Below are 27,408 nucleotides of genomic sequence, written 5' to 3' on the forward strand. Positions count from 1 at the left end.
TTCTATAATCGATATCATCCATCCTATAAAAAGAAGGAAATTCTGGCGCATGCAACAACATGCATGAACCTTGAAACCTTACGCTGACAAAATAAGCCTGAAATAAATGTACAGACACTATAGGATTCCACCGATACGGGTTCCCTACAGTAGTCAAGCTCCTACGGACAGGAGGCGCAAGGGTGGCTGGCTACCAGGACCGGGGGAGACGGATAAAAGTTCATCTTTGTTGGGTGCAGAGTCTCAGTTTGGGAAGACGACAAAGTTCTGCGGACGGACGGCGGTGACTGTAGCACAAGGTGCATGCGTTCGATACCCGCGAATTTAACCTCTGTTGTGGTTACAACGGTAAACTGAGTATGTTATTTCACCACAATAAGAAAGCAAGGGAGGGAGGGAGGGAGGATAAACAAAAGGAAGTAAAGGGTTCCGTGCCCAGGAAAACAGGAGAGCTGTGAGGCTGGCAGGTGGTTCAGAAACAGCATCCGCTGACCCTGCGGCGTAACGGGTTGGTCGGTACCTTTTCTGCATCTGCCCTCCCCACCTGCACAGGGAACATTCTGTTCTGTCTTCAACTGGAGACCTTTCCACTTAAGTCTTCCTGTGTGGGTGACATTTCATTCATAGGGTACCTGAGCGGTAGTGAAATGTCTGACTCAAGAGTGAAACACAGGCTGAAAACGTGGATATGTGGACGAGAGTTCCTTCCCTGGACTTGAGGGGCAGGCTTTGGGTGCTTCATGGACTCCCTCAAATCGTAGACACCGTCTGAAGCATGTGAGCGCATGTGCGGCTTTCTAGGATTTTAGGTTCTCACAACGTCTCTTGGAATGAAAGCTGCCTGAGGGTTGAGGATGCGTTTCCCCTGCTTCCAAATCCTGAACATCGTTTCCTGAGACATCGAGCGTCGCCAAAACCTGTGCTTGCTGGTGCTGTGCTTGTCGTTTTCCAAAGTGCCTGTACCGCGCTCAACTGATTATTTTAATAAGATCAACTTATTCACTATTGTACAAGGGAAGAGCTGGGAAGAGAGAAAGAGAGGAAGACAGGGAGAGAAACCGATGTGTGAGAGAGGCAAAGACCGCTTGCACAGGGCCCCAGACGGGGACCAGCCTGCGACCCAGGCAGGTGCCCTGACCGGGAATCACACGGGTGAAACTGTCGCTTGCAGGATCAATGCTCAGTGCAACGAGCCACGCAGGTCAGCGCACCAAATTCGCCGTTTGAAACTAAATTGTCACTTGGCAGGGCCACGGACCCAGGAACTTTTTTACACTTTTACCCTGCTCTTGAAAGGTCTTAGTATTTCTGCTTTACCTCCCTCTCCCGCCAGGCAACACTCTGAAATGGAAATGGGAGAGAAGACCTGCCAACCCAGTTCAGGCTCAGAATGGAGACAACAGCGCACTGGCTGGGGACGAGGTAAAGAGCGATGCTGACACTGGAGGACAGCTCTGGAGGCTGGTCTGAGCTTGTAGGGTCAGCAGCAGGAGACACTGTTTACCCTGACCGTCAGGAGAAGTAAGTGCATGCGTGGCACTTACATGGATTCTATGTATGGCAGGTACATATGTGTGTTTGAGTCTTTCAAACTGGTGGCCGGGTGGGAATAACCGATGACATCAGAGGCTTCCGAACCTCCTGATTGGGAGGATCCATTCCGTGGCGCTAGGCAGCCCAGGTGGGCAACTACTTCTGTGATCGCCCACATTTACGGAAGGACAACAAGGAGCCATGGCTGACACTGACTCAAGTGCCAACTGTGACCACCTTGGCCCAGAGCCGAGCACCTCAGGGAGCCCGATGGAGCTCAGAGTTACTCGGGGGAACGCAGGACAATCAGGTGAGGAAACGGGGGGCGGCGGGATTTGGCACGGTTGACATTAAGGAGGAAGGGGGCCCTGAGCAGGCTGTGTGTGAAAGAAAGGAGAGATTCAGAGCACCACCGGATTACAGGAGATGACAGGAGCTGGGGACCAGGAGATCCCCATGAAAGGACAGCCTGGGAGGCAAGCAAGGAGGGATAGGAGATGAGATTCAAAGATGAGAGAAGGGAAGGGAAGAAACAAGGACGGTCCTTTTGTCCCCCTTCAATGGGAGAAATCCTCTCAAACGAGGAAGACCTTTGAGGACACAGAAGAATAACAGCAAGGTGAACATGGGGGGCGGTGGAGGGGCGGAGTATTGGATTCACCAAAGGAGGAAGATGAAAAGATGGCAGGGGAGAAGGCCGGTAGCCTATGAGACAAGAAAGAATGGAGGGGTTGGTTTCTAGGGACGGGGGGAGAGGTGGGGTGGAAACGAGGTCGGGTTTTGGTGACCAATAGCCGAATTTCAAAGGCAAAAGCCTTATAACGTACCCTGGGTTCTTAACTCAGGCGCCTGTGTGGAATCCACCACCGCTGCTCGGACAACCGCAGCAAAGCGGAAGAGGGGGCGAGCAGAGAGGCGGGGGGCACAGGAGGAGACTGTCCCCACGCCTAACAACACCTGGCTCGTGGAGGACCGGGACGGTCTCAAAATGACCCTGAAAAGGAAGCGCGGTACAACGGTCCAGAGAGAACACCAGGAGGCCTTTGCCAGGCTTCTCAGTAAGCAGATACCCTGGAGAGCCCCCTCCTAGCCTACTCTTAAGTCACAACTTTGAAGAACTATACTTTTCCAACAGAAAACAACTCCCTGCTGGTTGGTGGGCTCTCCTTCCTAGGTGGGCTCCCTATCGAGTCTCAGTGGGGACCCTTAGATTAGGCTAGACTTGAGGAGGGTTTGCACTGGGAATCACGTGGCCTGTGAGTATTGCACCCTCGGAGACTTCTGAGCTCTCACTGGCCTTTTGAATCTAAATACCTTCACGTGTGTAAGGGGAGAGAAGGAGGCCAACTTCACGCCTTGATGTGACTGTCAACAGACAAAGGACGGAATGGCTCTGGCATGAATGAGCAGGGCTGCATTCATGCGTGATGGGGGAGCAGCACTGAGTCGCTAAGATCTCAGTCACGCAGATAAGCTGCTGCCACCCTACGTGTCGCTCGGTCCCCCGGGACTGGGTGGGTGAGGGTGGTGACACCCCTGCTTCCTTTCCCAGGGAACGATCTCCTCTATCCCTCTTCCTGGCAGCCTCACCCTTCGCCCCGCTCCTCAACCTTCCCCCAGAGCGGCACGCTTCCCCTCTTGAGCCCGGTACGCTCCCACGGAAACTCCGTTGCTGTCATCAGGCTCACACTTGCCCTCTCTTCACAGAGGACCCTGTCATCAAACGTTTCCTTGAGTGGGACGCGCAGCTGAGAATCTCAGATAAGGTGAGAGGGGTTCCTGCTCTACCATCGACCCTCGGATCAGGCGGCAGTTTCCTGAGCCCGCAGTTCCCCCCCCAACCTGCCTTCGGGGACCTAGGCGTGTCTCGCAGTGCGGACGGCAACCCTGCCTCTGCCCCGGCTCTTCTGGGACCTGAGCCCAAGGCTTGTCCCTCTTCTCTCAGCTCTTGGGGACTCCCCCTCGCTCCAGCTTCTCAGAGACCCTCCCGATGCCGGCCGGCCCAAACACAGAGCATCTCTGAGACCCTAGGCGCCTGCCATGCCGGGAGCATCAGCCTTTCCCTTATCCCGCTCTTCTTCCTCTTTCACAATGTGAGTCCTCCTGTGTGTTTTCCTCCTCTTCCCACCAGTACCTGCTCTCAATGGTCCTGGCCTATTTGAGCCGCGCCGTCCTGTTCTCCTGGCAGTACCGGCGCATCCACTTCTTCCTGGCCCTGTGAGTACCGTGCTGAACCCCATCAGTCACTTTCATCCTCTGGGGAGCGCGGGGACACGAGCGGGTCTCCGACCTCTCACCTGCTTTCCACCCCATTTCTACCGTGTACACTGGGGATGAACTTGATAGGACTGGACTACCGCGTTTCTTACACTGTTCTTAGGAAGACCCAACAACACCAATGTCCGTTACAAGACTGAAGAAACCACAAGAAAACATCAGGTCCTCACAAACATTTCACACCACCCTTCCCCTGAGTAAACAGGCTTGAGACGAACCGTTCCTAAGTCTTCTCCCCCACATCCCGCCACACCTCTCGACGACACCAAATGTCACGGTCTTTCTCCTCAAGGCAGGCCCCCGTCACATACCACAGATCGATTGTGAATACTCGCCCCGGGTCCCGGGCCGGCCTGTTCGGCTGTTTCGAGTGCCGTGCGGTCCACCGAAGTGTTGCGGGTTCGGTCGCGGTCAGGGCTCCTGAAGGAGGCGACCGATCCGGGTTTCTCGCTCACGTCAATGTCTCTCCCTCTCTCTGAATCAATACACATCTCCTCGGGGGAGGAGAACAAACAGTAAGACCCAGGGCTCTTTCTTACCAATCTCCCTGAATGGACTTCGAAACACAGCTCTAACCACTTCCCCACCCCCCCACCCAACAAGTCCACTGGCTCATGTTGTTCTCAACCGAGGCCAGAGTTCTCGCTGTGAAATCAGCTCTCTCTGCACCCTCCATCAAACCCGGGGACCACCCTGACACTCCCTTCTTCGTTTCGCTGCTCTTCCCAACACCCTTCCCTGACTGTATATTGTGCTTTCTGTCGCGGTACTTTTACACGCATGTAACTGAAAGACACAATCTCCTCTGAAACTAACTCAAACGCCAAAACCTTCGGACCTCCTCACTTCTGCACCCCGGTAGCCAAGGAAAAGCATTGCTAATTTAAATAAACAAACAAACAAAAAGCACATATATATCAACGGGTTCTTAAAACACTCGGCACCCTCCTCTTCATGTCGCACAATCTGTATGACATTGAGTCTCTGAGGGCATCAGTTTTGCACTTGACGAGGACACAAAGCGTTCGGTCATTCGTCCTATGAAACCTTACAAAGTGCACCTCCAGGGCCAGGGAGTGTGAGGATGGGAGCATTCAGAAGGGCCCCTGAGGGAATGCGCCAAGGAACCCAGTCCTGCCTCAGTCACTTGGTAGGAAACCGTGAGGACTGAGATGGGCCAGTCGGCTCCTGCCCGCAGGAGCTGTCCAGGGGCTCACACGACAGGGAGACGGGTGTGCGCGCGCACGGCAGGGTCAACGAAGGGGGTGGGCTTCCCCACTCAGTTCACTGTATCTGCATCGTCAAGGTAGGAGAGGGGCCCTTCAGCTGCCTGCTCAGCAGGGGCTTCTTGTGCCTGGGAGGCGCTCTGCGACCCTGCATGGGGCTCCTGCGGGTCCTGTGTGAAGGCCGTCCTGCCTGCGTCCTCTCTGGGAAGCTGACTGCAGGCAGGGCCCCTCTCCGTCTGCTCTCAGCTGACACCCTGATGGCTTTCCTCAGCTACCTCGCCATTGACATGGAAGAGGACCGCTGCGCCCCTAAAGAGGCCATCATTTTCTTCCTCTACGGGAACAACAACCGCGCCTGGCGTCCCATGTTCCAGAAGCAGCGGTTTGAATTCTTCCGCTCCATGGGCTACAGGGCATGGGTCACCAAGGAGGAGTGTGAAGAGGTAGGTGGGCGGCGGGGCTCTGGTGGAGGGCGGTGCCGGGCTGCGGAGGGAAAGGGTCCTGGGCCTCACAGCTGGGACTGGGGGGGTGAGAGAGACGGGGGTGGGGGGAAGGGGCGGACAAGGGGAGGGTCGTGGGTCCACCTGGAGAGCCCTCACCTTTTCAGGGACTCTTTGTCTTTCCAGATCCAGGCCTTCGATCCCCAGCTCTGGGTGTGGCGGCGAGACCGTGCCCTCCTTTCTCAGACCCCGAAGGCTAAGGTAGGTGTGAACGGAGGGAGGGCTGTGTCCCCACGGGTGCAGACGGAATCATCTGTGGACCCTGGAGGAAACCCGACACATTTAACTGCGCCGCCCATGATCGTCGACCCCATCCCTCTCCGTCACCCTGCCACACGTCTGAAGCACACCCACCAGGCACACAGCCAGGCATGTGCCGGAACTCCTTTAGCTTTACCTTGTCCCAAAAGCACTTCCCCTGCCCTTCCATTCTAAACGATAGCTTTGCGGAATAGAGTTCTTTATGAAACAGGGCATGAAACGCACTCCTGGTGTGGCAGGGCCGCTCCCCACTCCCGGCTCCACTCTCTTTCTCTTGTCTTCAAACTTTCCGCTGCTGTGGCAGGAAGGCGACAGCCTGGAGAGCAGGAAGGCCGCCTGCCCCTGGCCTGCGCTGGCCTGACTGGGACATCCTTCGAGCACACTGTCCTCGGCACCAGGTTGGTGTCTCAGACCCCAGGCTGGGGAGAAACCACGGGAACCAGCCCCTCTGGGCCAGCACTGCCCATCCCTGGCCTTGGTTCAGAATGCACCGACCCTCTGCTGGGCAGAGCTGGGATTCTTCCCATCTGAGAAGTGGGCGGCCTCTTGGGAGCCTATCTCATTTCACCGGCCTTCTCCCAACATCCCCTAAGGGGCGCCACGCCACTACCACTTCTCGGTGAGGTGGCTCACGCAGTCCTCGGTGCATTGGACGGTCTCTTTGACATTCTCTCACAGCAGAGTCTCCGGCTCGGTGCAGCAGGCATTCCTCCGGGTGCTTCTCAGTCACATTCGGGGTTCATTCACTGAGGCTGCTTTCACCCGCGGCAGCAGCTCGGCTCACGTTCTCCAGCATGATCTTTCCAAAGGATGGTTTTCCTCCAATGATGTCTTGTCTCCGGTCCCTGAACAGCCACCAGACAGCCTCCTCTTCTCAGGAAACCAGACACGTTGTTTCCCAGAGGAGAGGCAAGGCCTGCAGGGAGTGGCCTCGAGCTCACTGTGCTCCCTGGGAGCTGGCCTGGCTCTGTGGGAAGGGAGGCGGACAGGTTGCCACACTCCTGGGGCCTGGGTCTCCACCCTGCACTCGCATGAGTGGCCACCCCACCTGGGGAGCACTTGTGAGCCTGCAGGGTACCTGGCACCTACTGAGAGCTCAAGCTGAAGATGAGGCAGACACGGAAGCCATTGTCCGCGCGCTCACACTAAAAAGCCTTCAAAGGCAAGAAGCTGATGAGCATGTCTCGAGCTACTACTGTGACCAGGGTCCTGAGGCCTCGCTTGGGTCCCATGGTGCTGTCATGTGAGCCAGCAGGGAGGGCGGGTCAAGAGCAGCAGCCACAGGGCTGTGGTTTCGCTGCCCGGTGTGTTAGCGGCTCAGCGCACACGGCTGGGTATCTGTTTATTTCATTAAAATAAAGTTTTCTTTTTATTAACCTTGGGGAGAGAATGAGTGATATCAACGTGGATCGTTGTTCCACCTATTTATGTATTCACCGGCTGCTTCTTGGATGCGCCCTGATGGGGGATCGGACCCACAACTTAGGCACACAGGAACGCCACTCTAAGCAACTGAGCCTCTCACCCAGGGCACGCACATGGCCGTTCACAGTTAAAATCAAGGGTACAAATATCAAAATTCAGAACCTCAAGTGCAGTGACCACATTTCATGTGCTCAATAGCCACATGTGCCTTTTGGCTCCTCTACTGAAAGGTACTGATCTAGAATATGCCACTGTAGAAAGTTTGCCCGGATGGAGCTGTATTACACGGTACTTGCTCAGTAAATAGTAAGGCACAGAGAAGGGATAAAGAGAGTAGCAGGAAAAAAGAGAAGAGGGGGGTAGATGTTGCTTTGTGCTACCAGACTGGAGACCGAGGTGCCACGGATCACGGGAACAACTTTCCCAAAACCCCTTCACAACTGTTTGGAACACATTCTGCCCAGAAGGTCTCAGAGGTCAGGGCGTTACCTGGAGACAGCAGTCCGCAGCCACAGCAGACAGCAGGTAAAGTCGAGGCCAAGCTGGGCCATGGAGCAGCAGCTTCCAGTCCTGGCCTCTGAGGAAGTGCCAGACCAAAGGCTTGCAGACAGCGCCCTCTTGTGGCTCCTCGCGCCAGCTTCAAGAAAACACACACAGGCAGGGAATGCTGGGGCTCAGGTCTCATAAACTACACAGCACCCTGATGGGTGGGGTCACTGCAGCAAAGCTGCCACTGCATTAAGGACAGGTGGCTGTCACTGCCCTGGAGCACATCTGGACCGATTTCTGAACGATGGGACCAAACCCTCCCCCATACCTGGAACAAAATCACCACTGCCGCCACTGAGGCCCAAGCGCCACGTTCTCCACAGCACCTCCCCTGCCACGTTGTCTGCCGTAGCCTCTGAGGGGGTCTCCCTTGTCCACTCGCACCTTGCATCCCAGGCCATCGATTCGGCCATAATGCCTTTTCCCAAACACAAGTGTGACGCACTTGTGATCTTCTAAAAACCCCCCACTGTCTCGCCCCAGCTCCATCTTCTATCGCCGTCCCCTCCCAAGCATGAGTCTCCTACGTGGCTTGCACACCCCGCACTGTCACCTGGCGGCCTCCACACGGTGTGCCTCTGCCCAGACATTCTGTTCTCACCCTTCACTGGTGGAAAATGAGACTCATCTTCAAGTCTCAGCTCAGATGGCCCTGCCCCTCGGAACATTCCCTCACCCTCAAGACCCAGTCAGCGTGCCTTATCTTATCCATGGTTCCTCATCCCAGAGCCTGAGGCAAGGGCCGAGGACCAGGGTTTTAGTGGGAGTAATCCAGGCGGGCTGGTAAGGGAGGGCGGAAGTGAGACAGGGAAGGAAAGGAGCCAGGATAAAGGACATTTCCAGAGGGGGACTTTGGAGGGGGACATTTCCTGGCGCCACCGCAGGGATCTCCAATGTCACAGCCCTTGGGGTCACCCGGGGAGCCTGCGGAAGCCGTACCCAGCCCGCTACCCATTACGTGAGAATCCGCAGGGTGGAGCAAGGGCATCAGTGTTTTCTCTGTGTGGGAAAGACGAACTGCTTACAATCTCCTGAGACCCAGCTTGGGTGCGTCTGGGTCAGGCCTGAGGACCTGGATTCCCAAACACATCCTGGGGAAGCGGTGCTGTGGTCTGGGCCCTACCAAGGAGCCAGGGTGCCTGCCGCCCAAGTCGTGCAACTCCAAGGCCCGCCTGACAAATCCGCGCAGGGCTGAACCCGCCCGGTGGCCCGAGGACTTACCGTGATCTTCGTGGCCCTGGCATGCTTCCCATGGAAGCTGAGCACGACACTCTCCAGGCCGTGGCTGCCGTAGGTGCCTTTGAAGAGGCCCGGCCTGATGAGGTCCTCCGGGTGGCTGGGCGGGAGGTAGATGCGGCGGCAGGTCAGGCCGTTGCTGCGGGGAGGGTGACGGGAGAGCGTGGCAGAGCCGCACGGGGCTGCAGCGGTGCAGAGCCCGCACCTCCCCGCCCCACCGCGGGGCCCAGGCCGTGTGGCTGACCTAGGATGCCACATCCGTAGGGAGCAGGGGCACCCCATGTTCCCGAGCCATGCTCACCCCACCCACAGGTGCACAGCACCCTCACACCTTCTCTGATTCCAATGAGGCTTAACCCTTTGAGCGCCATGCGTCACTGTTAAAGTTTGTAGGAGAAATGCCATGTTATTTTGCTCAGAAATGCAGTTGATGGAAAATGTCTATAAGAGCATTATTCATGGGCTGAAAATTTCACGACATGTAGTAAATACCCCCTTCTTTTGTAAGCCGTGTCCTTTGACACCATTTAGCAAAAAGTTTACTGCATTAAAATTATTTTGTGACAACAATTATTTTAGAAAAAAAACTCTTTCCTTCAATATGGCTTTTGAAGTATAATATGTGGCATAAGATAAAACCGATGATTACAATCTGAAGAAACACTGCGCTACAATGATAACAAGCACTTGTCCAAGGCGATTCTTAGAGCAGGAAAAAGGGGCTATCATTTAGTAGTCTCAGGGGTATTGAAAAAACAACAGTGAGGAATGGTGTGGTTGGAAAGAACAAATGCTTTTAATTGGATGCAGAACCAGTGGAGAGGTCCAACTAGTGACTCTTTGGGGAGTGACATACAGCACCACAGCCTAAACAACACACAGAAGTAGTGGGGGTAGAGCCCTGTTTCCTCCCATTTCTCCTGCTCTGTACGGACACGGGCTTGTAGCTACAGACACCATGGCAAACTCGCTGGCACCAAGACCGGGAAGAGAGAGGAGGCCTGGCCCCTTGCCCGCACACGGCTGCCGTACCTAAGGGAGCCCGAGCACACACTCACCTGGATGTGGCCGTTGTGCGGCCCGCTGTGGCCATACATGCACTCCGCCGTGGGTCGATTTCTTCTCCGTCAGGTGAATTCTAAACCAGGGCTTGAATCGCATGGGGTCATCCACATCAGGGCCATGGGGAGGCAGGTACATTCAACCGATAATGAACGAGCCGTCCCACCTGTAGGAAGGACAAGGGCGCACGTCCACAGGAGGGTTACCTGAGGCACCAAGGCAGAGGTTCCTCACCCGCAGCTCTTCACAGCGACCACCCACGTCTGCATGCTCCAGGCCCACGGAGCACCTCAGGGCCAACACACATCAAGATACCCCTGATCTATCACAATGGGACAAGCATGGCCCTGCCCATCAAGTGCTTGTTCATGACAGAGTCGTTATCTAATGAAAAACAATGTGAGCCCTGGCTACTGTGGCTCAGTGGATTGAGTGCCCGACTGCAAACCAAAGGGTCACCGGTTCCATTCGCAGTCAGGGCATAGGCCTGGGTTGGGGGACAGGTCCTCAGGTGGGAGCGTGTGAAAGGCAACCACACATTGATGTTTCTCTCCCTCTCCTTCTCCCTCCCTTCCCTTCTCTCTAAAAATAAATAAATATTTCTAAAAGTCAATGAGACTATACTTAATAACAGTGTATTTGATCACTGAAATTTACTGAGAATACAACTTCAACGTGAGATGATGGATACGTTAACTACCGGTAGCTAGATGGTGGGACCATGCAGTGTGCCTTAGAAATCTTACATTTTTGTCAATTATATCTCAATACAGCTGAAAAATGAACTCTTTAAATGCAAAAAAAGCAGTTAGACCTGAATCCAAGAAAGCCTTTTAGAAAGGGGAGGCAGCTAAACGACACGAGGAAGAAGCGGAATAATCTCCTAAGTGATGCCCAATAAATAGGGCAACTGACCTGAGAAAAAAACGGGGTGCTGATTTCAACAGGACATCACGAGCAAAACACACAACTACAGCGTGCGGGCCTGCTTTGGGTCCCGATTGGAACGAACCAGCTGTCAAAGGCAGTTTTGAGACTATCGGGGAACCTTACATATGCACAGGGTCTCAGGTAATGTCAAGGAATTACCGCTACTTTTGCAAGATGTGATAAGAACGTGGTGCATATGTAGGGAAATACCCACATTTGTAGAGATCCACATTGAAGGATGAACACATGAAGCAACACAGGCCTGGGATTTGCTTGAAACCTCCTAAAAACAGAACGGCAAGGGGCAGAGACAGAGGCCACAAACTTGGCGCACTACCAGTAACTGCTGAATCCCGGTGGCAGGCATTGGCAGTTCATGCTACCATTCCCGCTATTCTTGTGTGTTTGAACCAGTGACAGATAGAAAGGGACAGAACTCAGATCAAAGGACACGCAGTCCCCACACACACGCTCAGCACAAATGCACCCACATTCTCAGTGCAGGGACACGGACAGCCCGGTCGGGAGGACCCCGTAGTCGCTCCTGCCTGCCCAGGAAGAGCCCAGATCTACAGCTTCTAGCTCTAGCCACGGGAGGAGAGAACTTACTCACTCCTGTGGCTGCCTGTCTGAGACGAGAGCCAGTTGCTGTTATTCAGTCATGGCATCCATTTCCCCTGCTTTGAGAAGCTTCTTTTTATTCATTTTTATGACTCACTGCCAGTATGAAAAACAATTCTCACCCCCACCCCCCACCCACCCCACGACTAAAAAGAAAAACATACGCCCACGCTGGGAGCTGTTGGGTTGTCCCTGAGAAAATGCTTTAATAGCAAGGCTTTTGCCCAGTGATATCAAACGTAACATATGTAAAGTGTGTTTCTTAACGAACGCTCCCACCAAAGAATATAAAGCCATACTTATCCCCGTGCAAACCCCACTCGGTGAGCAACCAGAGTCCCCAGGTGGCCCGTCTGGACCACGCTCGGAAGAGCCACACTGAGGCTGTCCGGGGCCGCTGAGAGGCAGACCCACCACTGTTACATGGCGAGCAGCCGGTCTCCCGGACTGGGCTTCTGGCCTGAGCCAGCGAGAAGGGAAGCAGGGGCAGAACACCAGCGCTCCCCGGGGCACCCGACTGTTTCCACTGGGACATCAGCTACAGCAACACCTGGGCCCAGGCGCCTGCCCGGAGCTGCCAAAGTATTAACCGCACATGCCTGGCCCTAGCGTTTCTGTTCAGGAGGCCCTGTTCAGGGCACATGCACACCTCACGGTGGGGGAGAAGCTGCTCTACAGAGAACCACCTAGGGCCGCGAAAAATAACTGATGAGAGGTTCCTTGTGATTGCTCCAATGACATATAGCAAGCAGCTGACTTGCCCCTCGGGTAGAAAAGGCACTAAGTTCCATCCACATGGGGCAGCAGTCCTGACTTCACAAGAAACCACACATGAAGAGAAAAGAAAAGAAAAGAAAAGAAAAGAAAAGAAAAGAAAAGAAAAGAGTTCACACGCGAGGCTCTCGGACTCACCACCACATTCAGCAGTCCTCCACAGGGCCCGATATCCGGCTGCCACAACCCCGAGATGTGTCTGTATCGGTGGAGCACTACAGGAAGAGACAAAGCGGGTCTTCATTTTAGAGCCAGCCAGTCTTCACTTGACAGTGCATCAGGGGACAGGGCAGGAGGGGGAAGACAGGAGGACTATGAAGAAATTACAAAGGCTTGTAACAGCCTTGCACACAAGGAATTCAGCAAAGCTTACCTACAAAACTTCCTAAAGAATTCTAAGAATGAAAACGTCTTTGAAAAGCATAGTAAAACAGACAACGGAGTCCTTTGGAAACCCAGCCTCAGTGTGAGCAGCTCCAATGACAGGGAACTGCTGTCTTGCAAGACATGGACTGAGCTGAGCGCCTTTGTGAAATGACGAGCCTCGCGTCCGTTTACACAGCTGAGGGGGCACGGGAGTCCTTAAGAGGTGGCGGCAGAGCCCACAATGTCATGGCACTGTACATTAAGAATTAAGTTGGGTCTTCTCTCTTTTTTTAAAAACATCGCACTTCCCCACCTGATTTCAAAAGCAAGGCAACCGTATTCACTGAAGACGACTGGAGAGAAGGAAACCCAGTGCCAACCTGAAATCTCACTAGAGAGAGGACCAGCTGCAGTAAACCTTTTGGAAAATGTCCTTCACTTCAGTTTTCCTCTGCCTTTGCACACGTACTTGTTCGGTGAAAGCTGACTGAATTAATGGGCAACCAACTCACGTAAAGCCCTGACTGCCAGGCGTAGGGTCTGGGGTCTCTGTGCAGGCACTGTGTGGTAGGTAACGTCGTGTACCAACTGGACTGGACCACAGGGTGCCTAGACACTTGGCCAAACATGATTGCACATGCGCCTGGGAAGGTGCTTCTGGCTGAGGTTAACACTTATACCGGCGGACTGAGTAAAGCCGACCGCTCTCCCCACTGGGGTGGGCCTCGTCCAGTCAGGTGGAGACCTGAGTGCAAGGCTGATCTCCCACCAGTAAGAGGGAACCCCTCCTGCCTGGCTGCAGGAGCTGAGACATGGCTTCTCTAACTACAACAAGATAATAACCCTCCTGTGAATGAGGGGGGATTTCCTCCTCCTGCCTGACAGCCTTGAGGTGCACACTGGCTGAAAGTGGCCTGTCCAGCCTCACTGTATACCAAACTCCTTCTATCTACTAGAGCAATTTGGAGCACTGCCAGGATTCTAGGTTAGAACCTCAAAGCCAGAGCCCTACAGGTCGTTATTTTCAAGTTCAAAATGCACTTCAACAGTCACCATCAATTTGCACACAGGGACACGTGGTAGGTATGTCATAAGGACAGCACATCGCCCCATGATGCTTCCACCTTCTTACACACACAGATTAGTAAGATAACACATGGCCTGATATGGAGAAAAAGAAACACAAGTGATACTGCAAAAGCCACTAATCTGAGGCCACAAAGCTCCTGACAGTCCCAATCTGCAGCCTCAGGTGATGCTGACTTGCTTCTCTCTAGGACAGCGTCGTGCACTCGGTCAAGACTGTGGATCCTTTCTGGTCCAGCAGAACACGGCCTAGAGGCTTTGAGAAGACCAGGGGGACACGGGCCCTCAGTAGCTCCAGGAACGGAGCGAACGGAGGAGGAGGAAACAGTGCAAGGTCCCAGGCACCTCGCAAACCAATCGTCACAGCGCTTCTCTGGAACGTCTGGGTAACAACAGAGAAGAAATTCGAAGCTGCACTGCATCAGAACATTTTAGGAGCACTGGGATACTGGGGCGTAGAGAGGTTTGAAATTAGGGTTGAAATGACTGTTTTTTCCCCTCAAATACTTTATTTATTTATTTTTAGAGAGAGGGGAAGGGAGGGAGAAAGAGAGGGAGAGAAACATCCATCTGTGCTTGCCTCTCATGCACGCCCGATGGGGACCTGCCTCGCAACCCAGGCCTGTGCCCTCACTGGAAATTGAACGGGCCACCCTCTGGTCCACAGGCCAGCGCTCAATCCACTGAGCCGTGCCAGCCATGGCTCTCTTTTCACACATTATATATTTTTTCCTCATACTCATGGAGGCAAGAGACCACTCAGTTTAAATATGTCCACAGAGAAATGCAGCCAATGCTTACCCACATCGTATTTTCATTATGTTTTCTGGATCTTCCTAATTTCCTACAACACAATGACTACTCCATTTTTATAACTACACCCAAAGCGTAGAGAGGACAGCAATCTCCAGTTAGAACGGTGCCTTCTAAGCTGTTGGCTATCAGCAGCTGGGGGACATCATAACACGTGGCTAAAGTCCAGAGGCCCTGGAAGGCGTGGTGAAAAGTCTGGACTCGCGATACATTCTTACAAGCTACAGAAAACGTCCGACCACAACACACGCCCAACACAACTCCAGGCACTTCCTAGCTCCCAGCCCCCGAGCCTCCCTCCCACACGTGGGTCACAATTCCGTTCTCGGTCTTGGCTATCAGTTCCAGAGACACTGTTGTTCTAGAAGAATCCCGTGGCAAATGTATGACATAATGACCCTCTAAGTGCTTGTCCACTGCATTTAAAAGCCCGTGCCAGGCTGTTCCCGTCAGCACAGCCATGGCGATTGATCGACAACTCTCATTAAGAAGTGCTACGTCATGTTCTCTTCCACGGGCCTGGAGAAGGCACCGTGGCTCACTGACTGCCAAGCAGAGCGAGAGCGGGGCCGTCTAAGACAGAATGTTCTAGAGAGGCTGCTTCCAACAGGTTTTGGAGGAGAACACAATTCATGCCTTCAGATTTGGCCCACCTCACCCCCTTGTGGCCCGGCTCCTCCTGACCGCTTATACACACTCCTGACGAGCCCCCTCGCCACTGGTCTTCACTCAGGCAGCTCAGCTCTGGGCCCGACGACACAAGCACTGTGGGCTGTGCACAGCGCTCAGACACTGCCCCCAGCACGCCCACCAGTCCTGGCGTCTCCACACTGACTCCTGGGGGGTTCCCCGCAATAAGTAAAATGGGACAAGCGAGCTCGTCAGCCGCACGTCCAGAGCCTGGCAGGGCTTAGGAGAAACGCCACAGATGACTCTATTCCTTGTGTTCCGAGTAGGTTTTATTAGAAACCGTGCCCTTATAAGACTCAGAAGTGGGTCTCGTCCACACAGGCGATGCCGACACAGGGCCCACTCAGCGGGGCTGAGGTCATAAGCAGCAGCGGGTCCCTGCAAGCAGATGTTTTTAACATCTTTCTTGACAACTGAAATTCACACTCTGCATCTCAGCTCAACCTAATAAAAACTGGAGATAGCCTTAATCATCATGGAATATGGCTTAGGAAAAGTTCCAGAGCCCAAGTAATGTCCATCAAGAGGAATCCGGTTCTAAATAATTAACTCTTTCTACGGCGTTTTGTCTCACGTGCATGTGGGTACAGGTACGCAATTTCTTCAGATTCACATATGCTGTCTAAACGCAAGTGACTACTGAAGCCTAGGACAAACCACTTACACTACCTTTTGGAATACAAGGGCTTTAGGGCTTCGACCCTGCTCTCTCCGCTCGGCCTTAATAAATAATAGGTGCTAAGGTATGCATCAGAGCGATCGTGCTGGTACTACCCCAAAACACAAAAGATGCTGCAGAAACCTGGCCCGGCCCAGCCCACCGCTCAGGTACGACGCTGGTTACGGCCACCCCACAGGGAACAGAGCGGAAAGGTGAAAAGACAGCACAAGCCAAGGGCAGCTGGCTCTTAGGACCAAAGCGTCCGCGTGCCGTGAGTCAGAGGTCCCTCCCCATGCAGCTTCTCACCATGCTGCCCTGCCAAAGCCAAAGCAGCAGGAGGTACATACGGCAGGTGTACGCATCTCTGTACCTCATGTGCTCGTAACCGGGAGGAATTTTCACGAAACGTCCTGACCTCACGCGAGGGTTTACACCTGAACAGACACAGCAGGGAAAGGGCTAAGGATGGTTCCACTTTCACGATGGTATAAATAGTTTTCATATGACTCAACACCCTTTCCCTCTCTGCCATCGCACTCAATCCCTGGTACCTTGGGAGGCAAGCACTTGTCAAAAATGAGAGGCCTGGCTGGAAAGAAAATGTGCTAGATCTTCATTTTAATCAACAGATTCACACCAGAAACTCATGAGGGAGGGCAATCTTGGGACACTCTCTTCCTGTCCCTGTCATGGATCCATGGAGCTCACAGCAGAGGGCGCAGCCTGTGGGCATTTAGAGTGGCTCTTTTGGGAACCCTTGTGCCCCGGCTAAGATATCCAGCTTGTATAATGTATGCCTAGTGTTTTCCTCTGCTTGTGCTCGTTCTGCTGTTGAGTATGGAGGATGTCTGCCAGCTCCTAACTCAGACCCTTCGCTTCTGAATCAAGGCTGGCTCACGCTCCCACCTATGCCAGGGAATAAGGGTGAGTTGCCTTCAAAAGCAAACTCACAAAAATATGCTCCTGCATTGTGAAACCTGCTTTCGTTGGGGGCAGATTAAACACTTTAGGATACCAAATGAAGATAATATAAATTATTCTCTGAATTTCCCAACCGTTTTCAAGGGGTCAAGAATAACCAGTCAAAAGAAAACTCCAGATAGCCTCCTTTGTCTGCCCACATCCCCGCACGCACGTGTGTGTGTTCACCTCGTCATGGCCCTTGTCCCCAGTCTGTTGCTCACATCCTGACCTACCCCTGACCACACCAGTTCCTGCTCCCCAGAAGTCCCTACCCACCTACGGAGAAGATTGTTCTTTGACGTGACTGTGTCTGTCCCACAGGTTGGACCTGAGCCAGAATGGAGGCTCATTTCTGCAAACACCTCTCAGAGACTGGTTGATCAGAAATGATCTTCATTTAGATTTAAATCGGCATCCTCCATAGTCTCCTGCTGTGTACTGGTTCCCAGAACAGGTGCTTGTCCCACCCGGGCCAAACATGTAATTACCTATACCTGGCTGCACTCATGTACTAGTACCTGTGACTTTCACCCCTCTTTCCTATGTCATTCTTTGGTGCTTGCCAAGTGGTGTGGGGATCCATTTCATTCTTCAGCTGCCCCAGACGTACCTCATATGTAAGTTTGGCCAGCCTCTGCTTCAGTCTGCTCCCTGCTCTCCCTTACAGAGGTAGATTTTCCTATCTCACGGCTTTTCCCTGGGTCTGCGTGCACAAACACCAGCTACCTGCCCGACCCCCTACACTCACAGCCAAGACGTGCTCTGCAGGGGCCTTATTGACCACGTATGCTGTCCTCTGGGGGTCACAGCCTGTAATGCCTGGGACACGTGAGCACCTGCCTCCCTCTACGATGCTATTTGGAGTGCTCGCACTCTTTTTTCCTTTTTGAAGATTTTATTTATTTACTTTCAGAGGGAGGGGAAGGAGGGAGACAGGGATGTGAGAGAGAAACATTGATTGGTTGCCTCTCACATGCCCCCAACTGGGGACCTGGCCTGCAACACACGCATGTGCTCTGGCTGGGAATCGCACTGGCGACCCTTCAGTTTGCAGGCCGATGTTCAATCCATTGAGCCACACGGGCCACGGATGACAACCATCTCCATGCTGCTCTAAGATGACATCATCAAATAGCCTCACAACACTCAAAAAGCAGTTATCAAAGAGAAGAACTGGTCATATTATTCATAAAAGCCAGCTGGTCGTCCCTAAGAGTCACACAACTTTTCTTGAGTGTGTGTACACAGGGACTGGTGTAGCGAGCTTGGTTCTAACTCTAAAGAGATTTAACACACTGAGCTATGGACAAATAACAGAGGAACTGAGGGTACAGCCAGGACCACGCGGGCTCCCACAGGATAAAGGCGGGGAGGGCACCGGCGGAGCACCAGCTTCCTGCCCCTGAAATTCTGGGCTTTAGAGGAATCACAGAAGCGTTGTTCTCGCCCATGAGACGAGAGGACAGCAAGGGTTACATTTCCAGGAGAGATGACCACTCGGGCCTCCCCAACACACTTCCTCTGGAGGGACACACGTCTCCTGGGTTGGTGAGATGTGAAGCAGGGGCAAGACAAGAAACTAAAGTCTGGACGTGCACAAGGCAGGAGGATCGGAAGATCCTGAGCAGATCGGCCTTGCGGTGGGACCCGCAGTCAGGGGGGACAGCAGCGCCGGAGGCAGCAGCCAGCATGAGAATCATTCTGAGGGCAAGGGTGAAGCCCAAGGACCACAGGAGCAGGGGGAGGGGATGCTAGGAGCTGGAAGAACTGCAGAGGAAATGTGGCAGGGCAGACGGGTCCCGACAACAGCCTGAGGTTCCCTGAGGCAGACAGGAGGGGGCAAGAGCTTGGAGCGCACAGCTGAGCCACCCAGAATGGCGCATGGACGTGGAAGGCCCATGAAGAACTTACAGTCGTTTGACAGGAAATCGCCCCAAATGTCACCAAATCCCAACCCAGAAACACTAGCCAATACAGCACTCCAAAATGGCCATGTGATCACAGCGTGGAGAGTCTCTGGTGCGATGCGGAAGCAACAAGACAATGAAATCGGCCCAGCTATAGGGACTGAACGTATCTCCCCACACAGTCAGCTGCTCTGCAGGAACGCCACGCTCTACCTGTGCTGGTGGCGCAGCCACGTGAAGGAGGGGCACCTCACAAGGGGAGTCTCAGAGGAACAGACCCACGGAAATGACTGAATACATAAAGGCACCAACTAGCCCCCAGACCGGGAAGAAAGCCGGAGTGCTTCAGCGCCCAGTCACCAGCCTGGCCCACAGCGAAGCCCCACCGCCCTGCCTGCCTACTTCTCTGTCCCCAACCACACATGTTTCCATGGAGGAGCGCGGCCCTCAGTTCCTGGGGGAGGTACTTGGTAAGAGGACATCACCTGCTCCGCTTTCAATTGACAACAGGGTAGGAAGCGCTAAAGCAAGTAATAACCACAATCTTCCGAGACGGGCTTAAGGGGAACGATGGTCCTTTTCAGAGAGGTGAACAGGTCAACTTCGGGCCCAAGAGAACGGGGTCGCCACGACTTTCTTACTCTGTTCTTTCATCCCCAGTCCTGGGTGCTAATGATGCACGCCACACCCAACAAGGGGGTGAGTGAGCAGGCTGCTCCCTGTGACCCCGCTGCTCCTGGGCGACATCAGCCTTAACAGGAGCCTTCGCAGCCCCCTCCAAAGGGGCACAGAGGAAAGGCTGGCTGGGGAGGCATTTGGGGCTCGGGACACTTGGTGCACTCACGGAGCGTTGCTCACGACTCTACAAAGTAACAGAGCAAAGGACAGAAATGGCGGGCTGGGGGACTGGGAGGCTGGGAGAGGGGCAACACATGGAGAGAAAACTGAAGGAAAGACCACCACAGGGCTGGAGCCGGATGCTGGGCTGGAGTGGGGAGCGGGCCCACAGGCAGCCCCGTTAGCCGAGGGCCTCAGCGGGAGGCTCACGGATGCATTTCTCACTTCCTATCCGCCATCCGCGCATCCAGTCAGGCTGTCGGCCCAGAAACCAAAAGAACGGACCCCTGCAAGCACCCCAGAGCTTCTTCCTAGGGCAGACAAGTTTCTCACATCTAAAGAAGTGGATACCTAATATCCTCCGACGGGATGAAAAGTAAGGGTACAGACACGCCTAGAAAAGCGAGAAGAGAGCCACCCACCCAGTTTGGGCACTGTAACTACCAGTGCTGGCTTTAAAACATCAATCATAACATTAAGATTAAGGTGTCTAAAAATTACACTGAATTTGGGGACAAATTACTTCATTATCCATCGTTGATGCTCATGCTGTCTGGACTTAGAACAAAGTTAATCATGGATCATATTAATTTAGGCTTTGCAAAGATGTCTTGACAAGACAGACCAATGATCTCCAGCTTCTACAACTTTTCACAAAAACCACGCTCTGGAAAAAGAAACATTTGCTAAGCAACACAGTAAAGAAATCAGAACGAAAAGGAAACAAACTGCTAGAAGGCAGAGAATTTGCTTCCTCTGTCTGGTTTCTTTCACTTCACGTAACCCCCTCGAGGCCTATATCCCCACTGTCCCAGATGGCTGCATTCCGTTCCTTCTCCTACTTGAGTAACGTGCCACTTGAAAAGGACATCTCACGTCTTCTGTACCCGCTCATCCACTGACGGACCCAGGTTCTTTCCACACCTCGGCTCTGCCGAATAATGCTGCAACAAACCGGGAGGTGCACATAGCTCTTCCAAGTTCTCCTTTCATTTCCTTCCAAGAAATTCCCAGACCTGGAATTGCTACGTCATAGAATGTTGAGGAGCTGCCATACCGTTTTCTGGAAGAACTGATGGGACTTCACTCAGGGTTGGTACAAGCAGATTAGAAACATGGACGTGAACAAATAAAAAATACAACTTCGGGTACATCCTGACTGTCTCATCCAAGTGTTCAAATGATGGATCAGAAGCACGACTCACGGCCCAAGGGTGGAAACAACCCGAGTGTCCATCAGCCCATGGATGCAGCAACAAGATACGGTTTCTATAATCGATATCATCCATCCTATAAAAAGAAGGAAATTCTGGCGCATGCAACAACATGCATGAACCTTGAAACCTTACGCTGACAAAATAAGCCTGAAATAAATGTACAGACACTATAGGATTCCACCGATACGGGTTCCCTACAGTAGTCAAGCTCCTACGGACAGGAGGCGCAAGGGTGGCTGGCTACCAGGACCGGGGGAGACGGATAAAAGTTCATCTTTGTTGGGTGCAGAGTCTCAGTTTGGGAAGACGACAAAGTTCTGCGGACGGACGGCGGTGACTGTAGCACAAGGTGCATGCGTTCGATACCCGCGAATTTAACCTCTGTTGTGGTTACAACGGTAAACTGAGTATGTTATTTCACCACAATAAGAAAGCAAGGGAGGGAGGGAGGGAGGGAGGATAAACAAAAGGAAGTAAAGGGTTCCGTGCCCAGGAAAACAGGAGAGCTGTGAGGCTGGCAGGTGGTTCAGAAACAGCATCCGCTGACCCTGCGGCGTAACGGGTTGGTCGGTACCTTTTCTGCATCTGCCCTCCCCACCTGCACAGGGAACATTCTGTTCTGTCTTCAACTGGAGACCTTTCCACTTAAGTCTTCCTGTGTGGGTGACATTTCATTCATAGGGTACCTGAGCGGTAGTGAAATGTCTGACTCAAGAGTGAAACACAGGCTGAAAACGTGGATATGTGGACGAGAGTTCCTTCCCTGGACTTGAGGGGCAGGCTTTGGGTGCTTCATGGACTCCCTCAAATCGTAGACACCGTCTGAAGCATGTGAGCGCATGTGCGGCTTTCTAGGATTTTAGGTTCTCACAACGTCTCTTGGAATGAAAGCTGCCTGAGGGTTGAGGATGCGTTTCCCCTGCTTCCAAATCCTGAACATCGTTTCCTGAGACATCGAGCGTCGCCAAAACCTGTGCTTGCTGGTGCTGTGCTTGTCGTTTTCCAAAGTGCCTGTACCGCGCTCAACTGATTATTTTAATAAGATCAACTTATTCACTATTGTACAAGGGAAGAGCTGGGAAGAGAGAAAGAGAGGAAGACAGGGAGAGAAACCGATGTGTGAGAGAGGCAAAGACCGCTTGCACAGGGCCCCAGACGGGGACCAGCCTGCGACCCAGGCAGGTGCCCTGACCGGGAATCACACGGGTGAAACTGTCGCTTGCAGGATCAATGCTCAGTGCAACGAGCCACGCAGGTCAGCGCACCAAATTCGCCGTTTGAAACTAAATTGTCACTTGGCAGGGCCACGGACCCAGGAACTTTTTTACACTTTTACCCTGCTCTTGAAAGGTCTTAGTATTTCTGCTTTACCTCCCTCTCCCGCCAGGCAACACTCTGAAATGGAAATGGGAGAGAAGACCTGCCAACCCAGTTCAGGCTCAGAATGGAGACAACAGCGCACTGGCTGGGGACGAGGTAAAGAGCGATGCTGACACTGGAGGACAGCTCTGGAGGCTGGTCTGAGCTTGTAGGGTCAGCAGCAGGAGACACTGTTTACCCTGACCGTCAGGAGAAGTAAGTGCATGCGTGGCACTTACATGGATTCTATGTATGGCAGGTACACATGTGTGTTTGAGTCTTTCAAACTGGTGGCCGGGTGGGAATAACCGATGACATCAGAGGCTTCCGAACCTCCTGATTGGGAGGATCCATTCCGTGGCGCTAGGCAGCCCAGGTGGGCAACTACTTCTGTGATCGCCCACATTTACGGAAGGAGAACAAGGAGCCATGGCTGACACTGACTCAAGTGCCAACTGTGACCACCTTGGCCCAGAGCCGAGCACCTCAGGGAGCCCGATGGAGCTCAGAGTTACTCGGGGGAACGCAGGACAATCAGGTGAGGAAACAGGGGGCGGCGGGATTTGGCACGGTTGACATTAAGGAGGAAGGGGGCCCTGAGCAGGCTGTGTGTGAAAGAAAGGAGAGATTCAGAGCACCACCGGATTACAGGAGATGACAGGAGCTGGGGACCAGGAGATCCCCATGAAAGGACAGCCTGGGAGGCAAGCAAGGAGGGATAGGAGATGAGATTCAAAGATGAGAGAAGGGAAGGGAAGAAACAAGGACGGTCCTTTTGTCCCCCTTCAATGGGAGAAATCCTCTCAAACGAGGAAGACCTTTGAGGACACAGAAGAATAACAGCAAGGTGAACATGGGGGGCGGTGGAGGGGCGGAGTATTGGATTCCCCAAAGGAGGAAGATGAAAAGATGGCAGGGGAGAAGGCCGGTAGCCTATGAGACAAGAAAGAATGGAGGGGTTGGTTTCTAGGGACGGGGGGAGAGGTGGGGTGGAAACGAGGTCGGGTTTTGGTGACCAATAGCTGAATTTCAAAGGCAAAAGCCTTATAACGTACCCTGGGTTCTTAACTCAGGCGCCTGTGTGGAATCCACCACCGCTGCTCGGACAACCGCAGCAAAGCGGAAGAGGGGGCGAGCAGAGAGGCGGGGGGCACAGGAGGAGACCGTCCCCACGCCTAACAACACCTGGCTCGTGGAGGACCGGGACGGTCTCAAAATGACCCTGAAAAGGAAGCGTGGTACAACGGTCCAGAGAGAACACCAGGAGGCCTTTGCCAGGCTTCTCAGTAAGCAGATACCCTGGAGAGCCCCCTCCTAGCCTACTCTTAAGTAACAACTTTGAAGAACTATACTTTTCCAACAGAAAAGAACTCCCTGCTGGTTGGTGGGCTCTCCTTCCTAGGTGGGCTCCCTATCGAGTCTCAGTGGGGACCCTTAGATTAGGCTAGACTTGAGGAGGGTTTGCACTGGGAATCACGTGGCCTGTGAGTATTGCACCCTCGGAGACTTCTGAGCTCTCACTGGCCTTTTGAATCTAAATACCTTCACGTGTGTAAGGGGAGAGAAGGAGGCCAACTTCACGCCTTGATGTGACTGTCAACAGACAAAGGACGGAATGGCTCTGGCATGAATGAGCAGGGCTGCATTCATGCGTGATGGGGGAGCAGCACTGAGTCGCTAAGATCTCAGTCACGCAGATAAGCTGCTGCCACCCTACGTGTCGCTCGGTCCCCCGGGACTGGGTGGGTGAGGGTGGTGACACACCTGCTTCCTTTCCCAGGGAACGATCTCCTCTATCCCTCTTCCTGGCAGCCTCACCCTTCGCCCCGCTCCTCAACCTTCCCCCAGAGCGGCACGCTTCCCCTCTTGAGCCCGGTACGCTCCCACGGAAACTCCGTTGCTGTCATCAGGCTCACACTTGCCCTCTCTTCACAGAGGACCCTGTCATCAAACGTTTCCTTGAGTGGGACGCGCAGCTGAGAATCTCAGATAAGGTGAGAGGGGTTCCTGCTCTACCATCGACCCTCGGATCAGGCGGCAGTTTCCTGAGCCCGCAGTTCCCCCCCCAACCTGCCTTCGGGGACCTAGGCGTGTCTCGCAGTGCGGACGGCAACCCTGCCTCTGCCCCGGCTCTTCTGGGACCTGAGCCCAAGGCTTGTCCCTCTTCTCTCAGCTCTTGGGGACTCCCCCTCGCTCCAGCTTCTCAGAGACCCTCCCGATGCCGGCCGGCCCAAACACAGAGCATCTCTGAGACCCTAGGCGCCTGCCATGCCGGGAGCATCAGCCTTTCCCTTATCCTGCTCTTCTTCCTCTTTCACAATGTGAGTCCTCGTGTGTGTCTTCCTCCTCTTCCCACCAGTACCTGCTCTCAATGGTCCTGGCCTATTTGAGCCGCGCCGTCCTGTTCTCCTGGCAGTACCGGCGCATCCACTTCTTCCTGGCCCTGTGAGTACCGTGCTGAACCCCATCAGTCACTTTCATCCTCTGGGGAGCGCGGGGACACGAGCGGGTCTCCGACCTCTCACCTGCTTTCCACCCCATTTCTACCGTGTACACTGGGGATGAACTTGATAGGACTGGACTACCGCGTTTCTTACACTGTTCTTAGGAAGACCCAACAACACCAATGTCCGTTACAAGACTGAAGAAACCACAAGAAAACATCAGGTCCTCACAAACATTTCACACCACCCTTCCCCTGAGTAAACAGGCTTGAGACGAACCGTTCCTAAGTCTTCTCCCCCACATCCCGCCACACCTCTCGACGACACCAAATGTCACGGTCTTTCTCCTCAAGGCAGGCCCCCGTCACATACCACAGATCGATTGTGAATACTCGCCCCGGGTCCCGGGCCGGCCTGTTCGGCTGTTTCGAGTGCCGTGCGGTCCACCGAAGTGTTGCGGGTTCGGTCGCGGTCAGGGCTCCTGAAGGAGGCGACCGATCCGGGTTTCTCGCTCCCGTCAATGTCTCTCCCTCTCTCTGAATCAATACACATCTCCTCGGGGGAGGAGAACAAACAGTAAGACCCAGGGCTCTTTCTTACCAATCTCCCTGAATGGACTTCGAAACACAGCTCTAACCACTTCCCCACCCCCCCACCCAACAAGTCCACTGGCTCGTGTTGTTCTCAACCGAGGCCAGAGTTCTCGCTGTGAAATCAGCTCTCTCTGCACCCTCCATCAAACCCGGTGACCACCCTGACACTCCCTTCTTCGTTTCGCTGCTCTTCCCAACACCCTTCCCTGACTGTATATTGTGCTTTCTGTCGCGGTACTTTTACACGCATGTAACTGAAAGACACAATCTCCTCTGAAACTAACTCAAACGCCAAAACCTTCGGACCTCCTCACTTCTGCACCCCGGTAGCCAAGGAAAAGCATTGCTAATTTAAATAAACAAACAAACAAAAAGCACATATATATCAACGGGTTCTTAAAACACTCGGCACCCTCCTCTTCATGTCGCACAATCTGTATGACATTGAGTCTCTGAGGGCATCAGTTTTGCACTTGACGAGGACACAAAGCGTTCGGTCATTCGTCCTATGAAACCTTACAAAGTGCACCTCCAGGGCCAGGGAGTGTGAGGATGGGAGCATTCAGAAGGGCCCCTGAGGGAATGCGCCAAGGAACCCAGTCCTGCCTCAGTCACTTGGTAGGAAACCGTGAGGACTGAGATGGGCCAGTCGGCTCCTGCCCGCAGGAGCTGTCCAGGGGCTCACACGACAGGGAGACGGGTGTGCGCGCGCACGGCAGGGTCAACGAAGGGGGTGGGCTTCCCCACTCAGTTCACTGTATCTGCATCGTCAAGGTAGGAGAGGGGCCCTTCAGCTGCCTGCTCAGCAGGGCCTTCTTGTGCCTGGGAGGCGCTCTGCGACCCTGCATGGGGCTCCTGCGGGTCCTGTGTGAAGGCCGTCCTGCCTGCGTCCTCTCTGGGAAGCTGACTGCAGGCAGGGCCCCTCTCCGTCTGCTCTCAGCTGACACCCTGATGGCTTTCCTCAGCTACCTCGCCATTGACATGGAAGAGGACCGCTGCGCCCCTAAAGAGGCCATCATTTTCTTCCTCTACGGGAACAACAACCGCGCCTGGCGTCCCATGTTCCAGAAGCAGCGGTTTGAATTCTTCCGCTCCATGGGCTACAGGGCATGGGTCACCAAGGAGGAGTGTGAAGAGGTAGGTGGGCGGCGGGGCTCTGGTGGAGGGCGGTGCCGGGCTGCGGAGGGAAGGGGTCCTGGGCCTCACAGCTGGGACTGGGGGGGTGACAGAGACGGGCGTGGGGGGAAGGGGCGGACAAGGGGAGGGTCGTGGGTCCACCTGGAGAGCCCTCACCTTTTCAGGGACTCTTTGTCTTTCCAGATCCAGGCCTTCGATCCCCAGCTCTGGGTGTGGCGGCGAGACCGTGCCCTCCTTTCTCAGACCCCGAAGGCTAAGGTAGGTGTGAACGGAGGGAGGGCTGTGTCCCCACGGGTGCAGACGGAATCATCTGTGGACCCTGGAGGAAACCCGACACATTTAACTGCGCCGCCCATGATCGTCGACCCCATCCCTCTCCGTCACCCTGCCACACGTCTGAAGCACACCCACCAGGCACACAGCCAGGCATGTGCCGGAACTCCTTTAGCTTTACCTTGTCCCAAAAGCACTTCCCCTGCCCTTCCATTCTAAACGATAGCTTTGCGGAATAGAGTTCTTTATGAAACAGGGCATGAAACGCACTCCTGGTGTGGCAGGGCCGCTCCCCACTCCCGGCTCCACTCTCTTTCTCTTGTCTTCAAACTTTCCGCTGCTGTGGCAGGAAGGCGACAGCCTGGAGAGCAGGAAGGCCGCCTGCCCCTGGCCTGCGCTGGCCTGACTGGGACATCCTTCGAGCACACTGTCCTCGGCACCAGGTTGGTGTCTCAGACCCCAGGCTGGGGAGAAACCACGGGAACCAGCCCCTCTGGGCCAGCACTGCCCATCCCTGGCCTTGGTTCAGAATGCACCGACCCTCTGCTGGGCAGAGCTGGGATTCTTCCCATCTGAGAAGTGGGCGGCCTCTTGGGAGCCTATCTCATTTCACCGGCCTTCTCCCAACATCCCCTAAGGGGCGCCACGCCACTACCACTTCTCGGTGA

At 54.0% G+C, this 27,408-nt stretch overlaps 1 protein-coding gene across 1 annotated transcript; it reads left to right on the plus strand.

Moving 5' to 3' along the window:
- Positions 1-1,734: 1,734 nt before the first annotated feature.
- Positions 1,735-27,408, plus strand: LOC149994347 (uncharacterized). The gene is made up of 12 exons (XM_090259032.1): positions 1,735-1,843; positions 2,379-2,591; positions 3,241-3,299; positions 3,665-3,750; positions 5,308-5,483; positions 8,961-9,134; positions 23,409-23,579; positions 24,229-24,287; positions 24,653-24,738; positions 26,296-26,467; positions 26,651-26,725; positions 27,379-27,408. Exons 1-12 carry the CDS (start codon positions 1,735-1,737, stop codon positions 27,406-27,408), a joined length of 1,410 nt encoding a protein of 469 aa, XP_090115158.1.

Source organism: Furipterus horrens, unplaced genomic scaffold (assembly GCF_987537825.1).
Source record: "Furipterus horrens unplaced genomic scaffold, mFurHor1.1.pri manual_scaffold_13, whole genome shotgun sequence".
Classification (NCBI taxonomy): Eukaryota; Metazoa; Chordata; class Mammalia; order Chiroptera; family Furipteridae; genus Furipterus; species Furipterus horrens.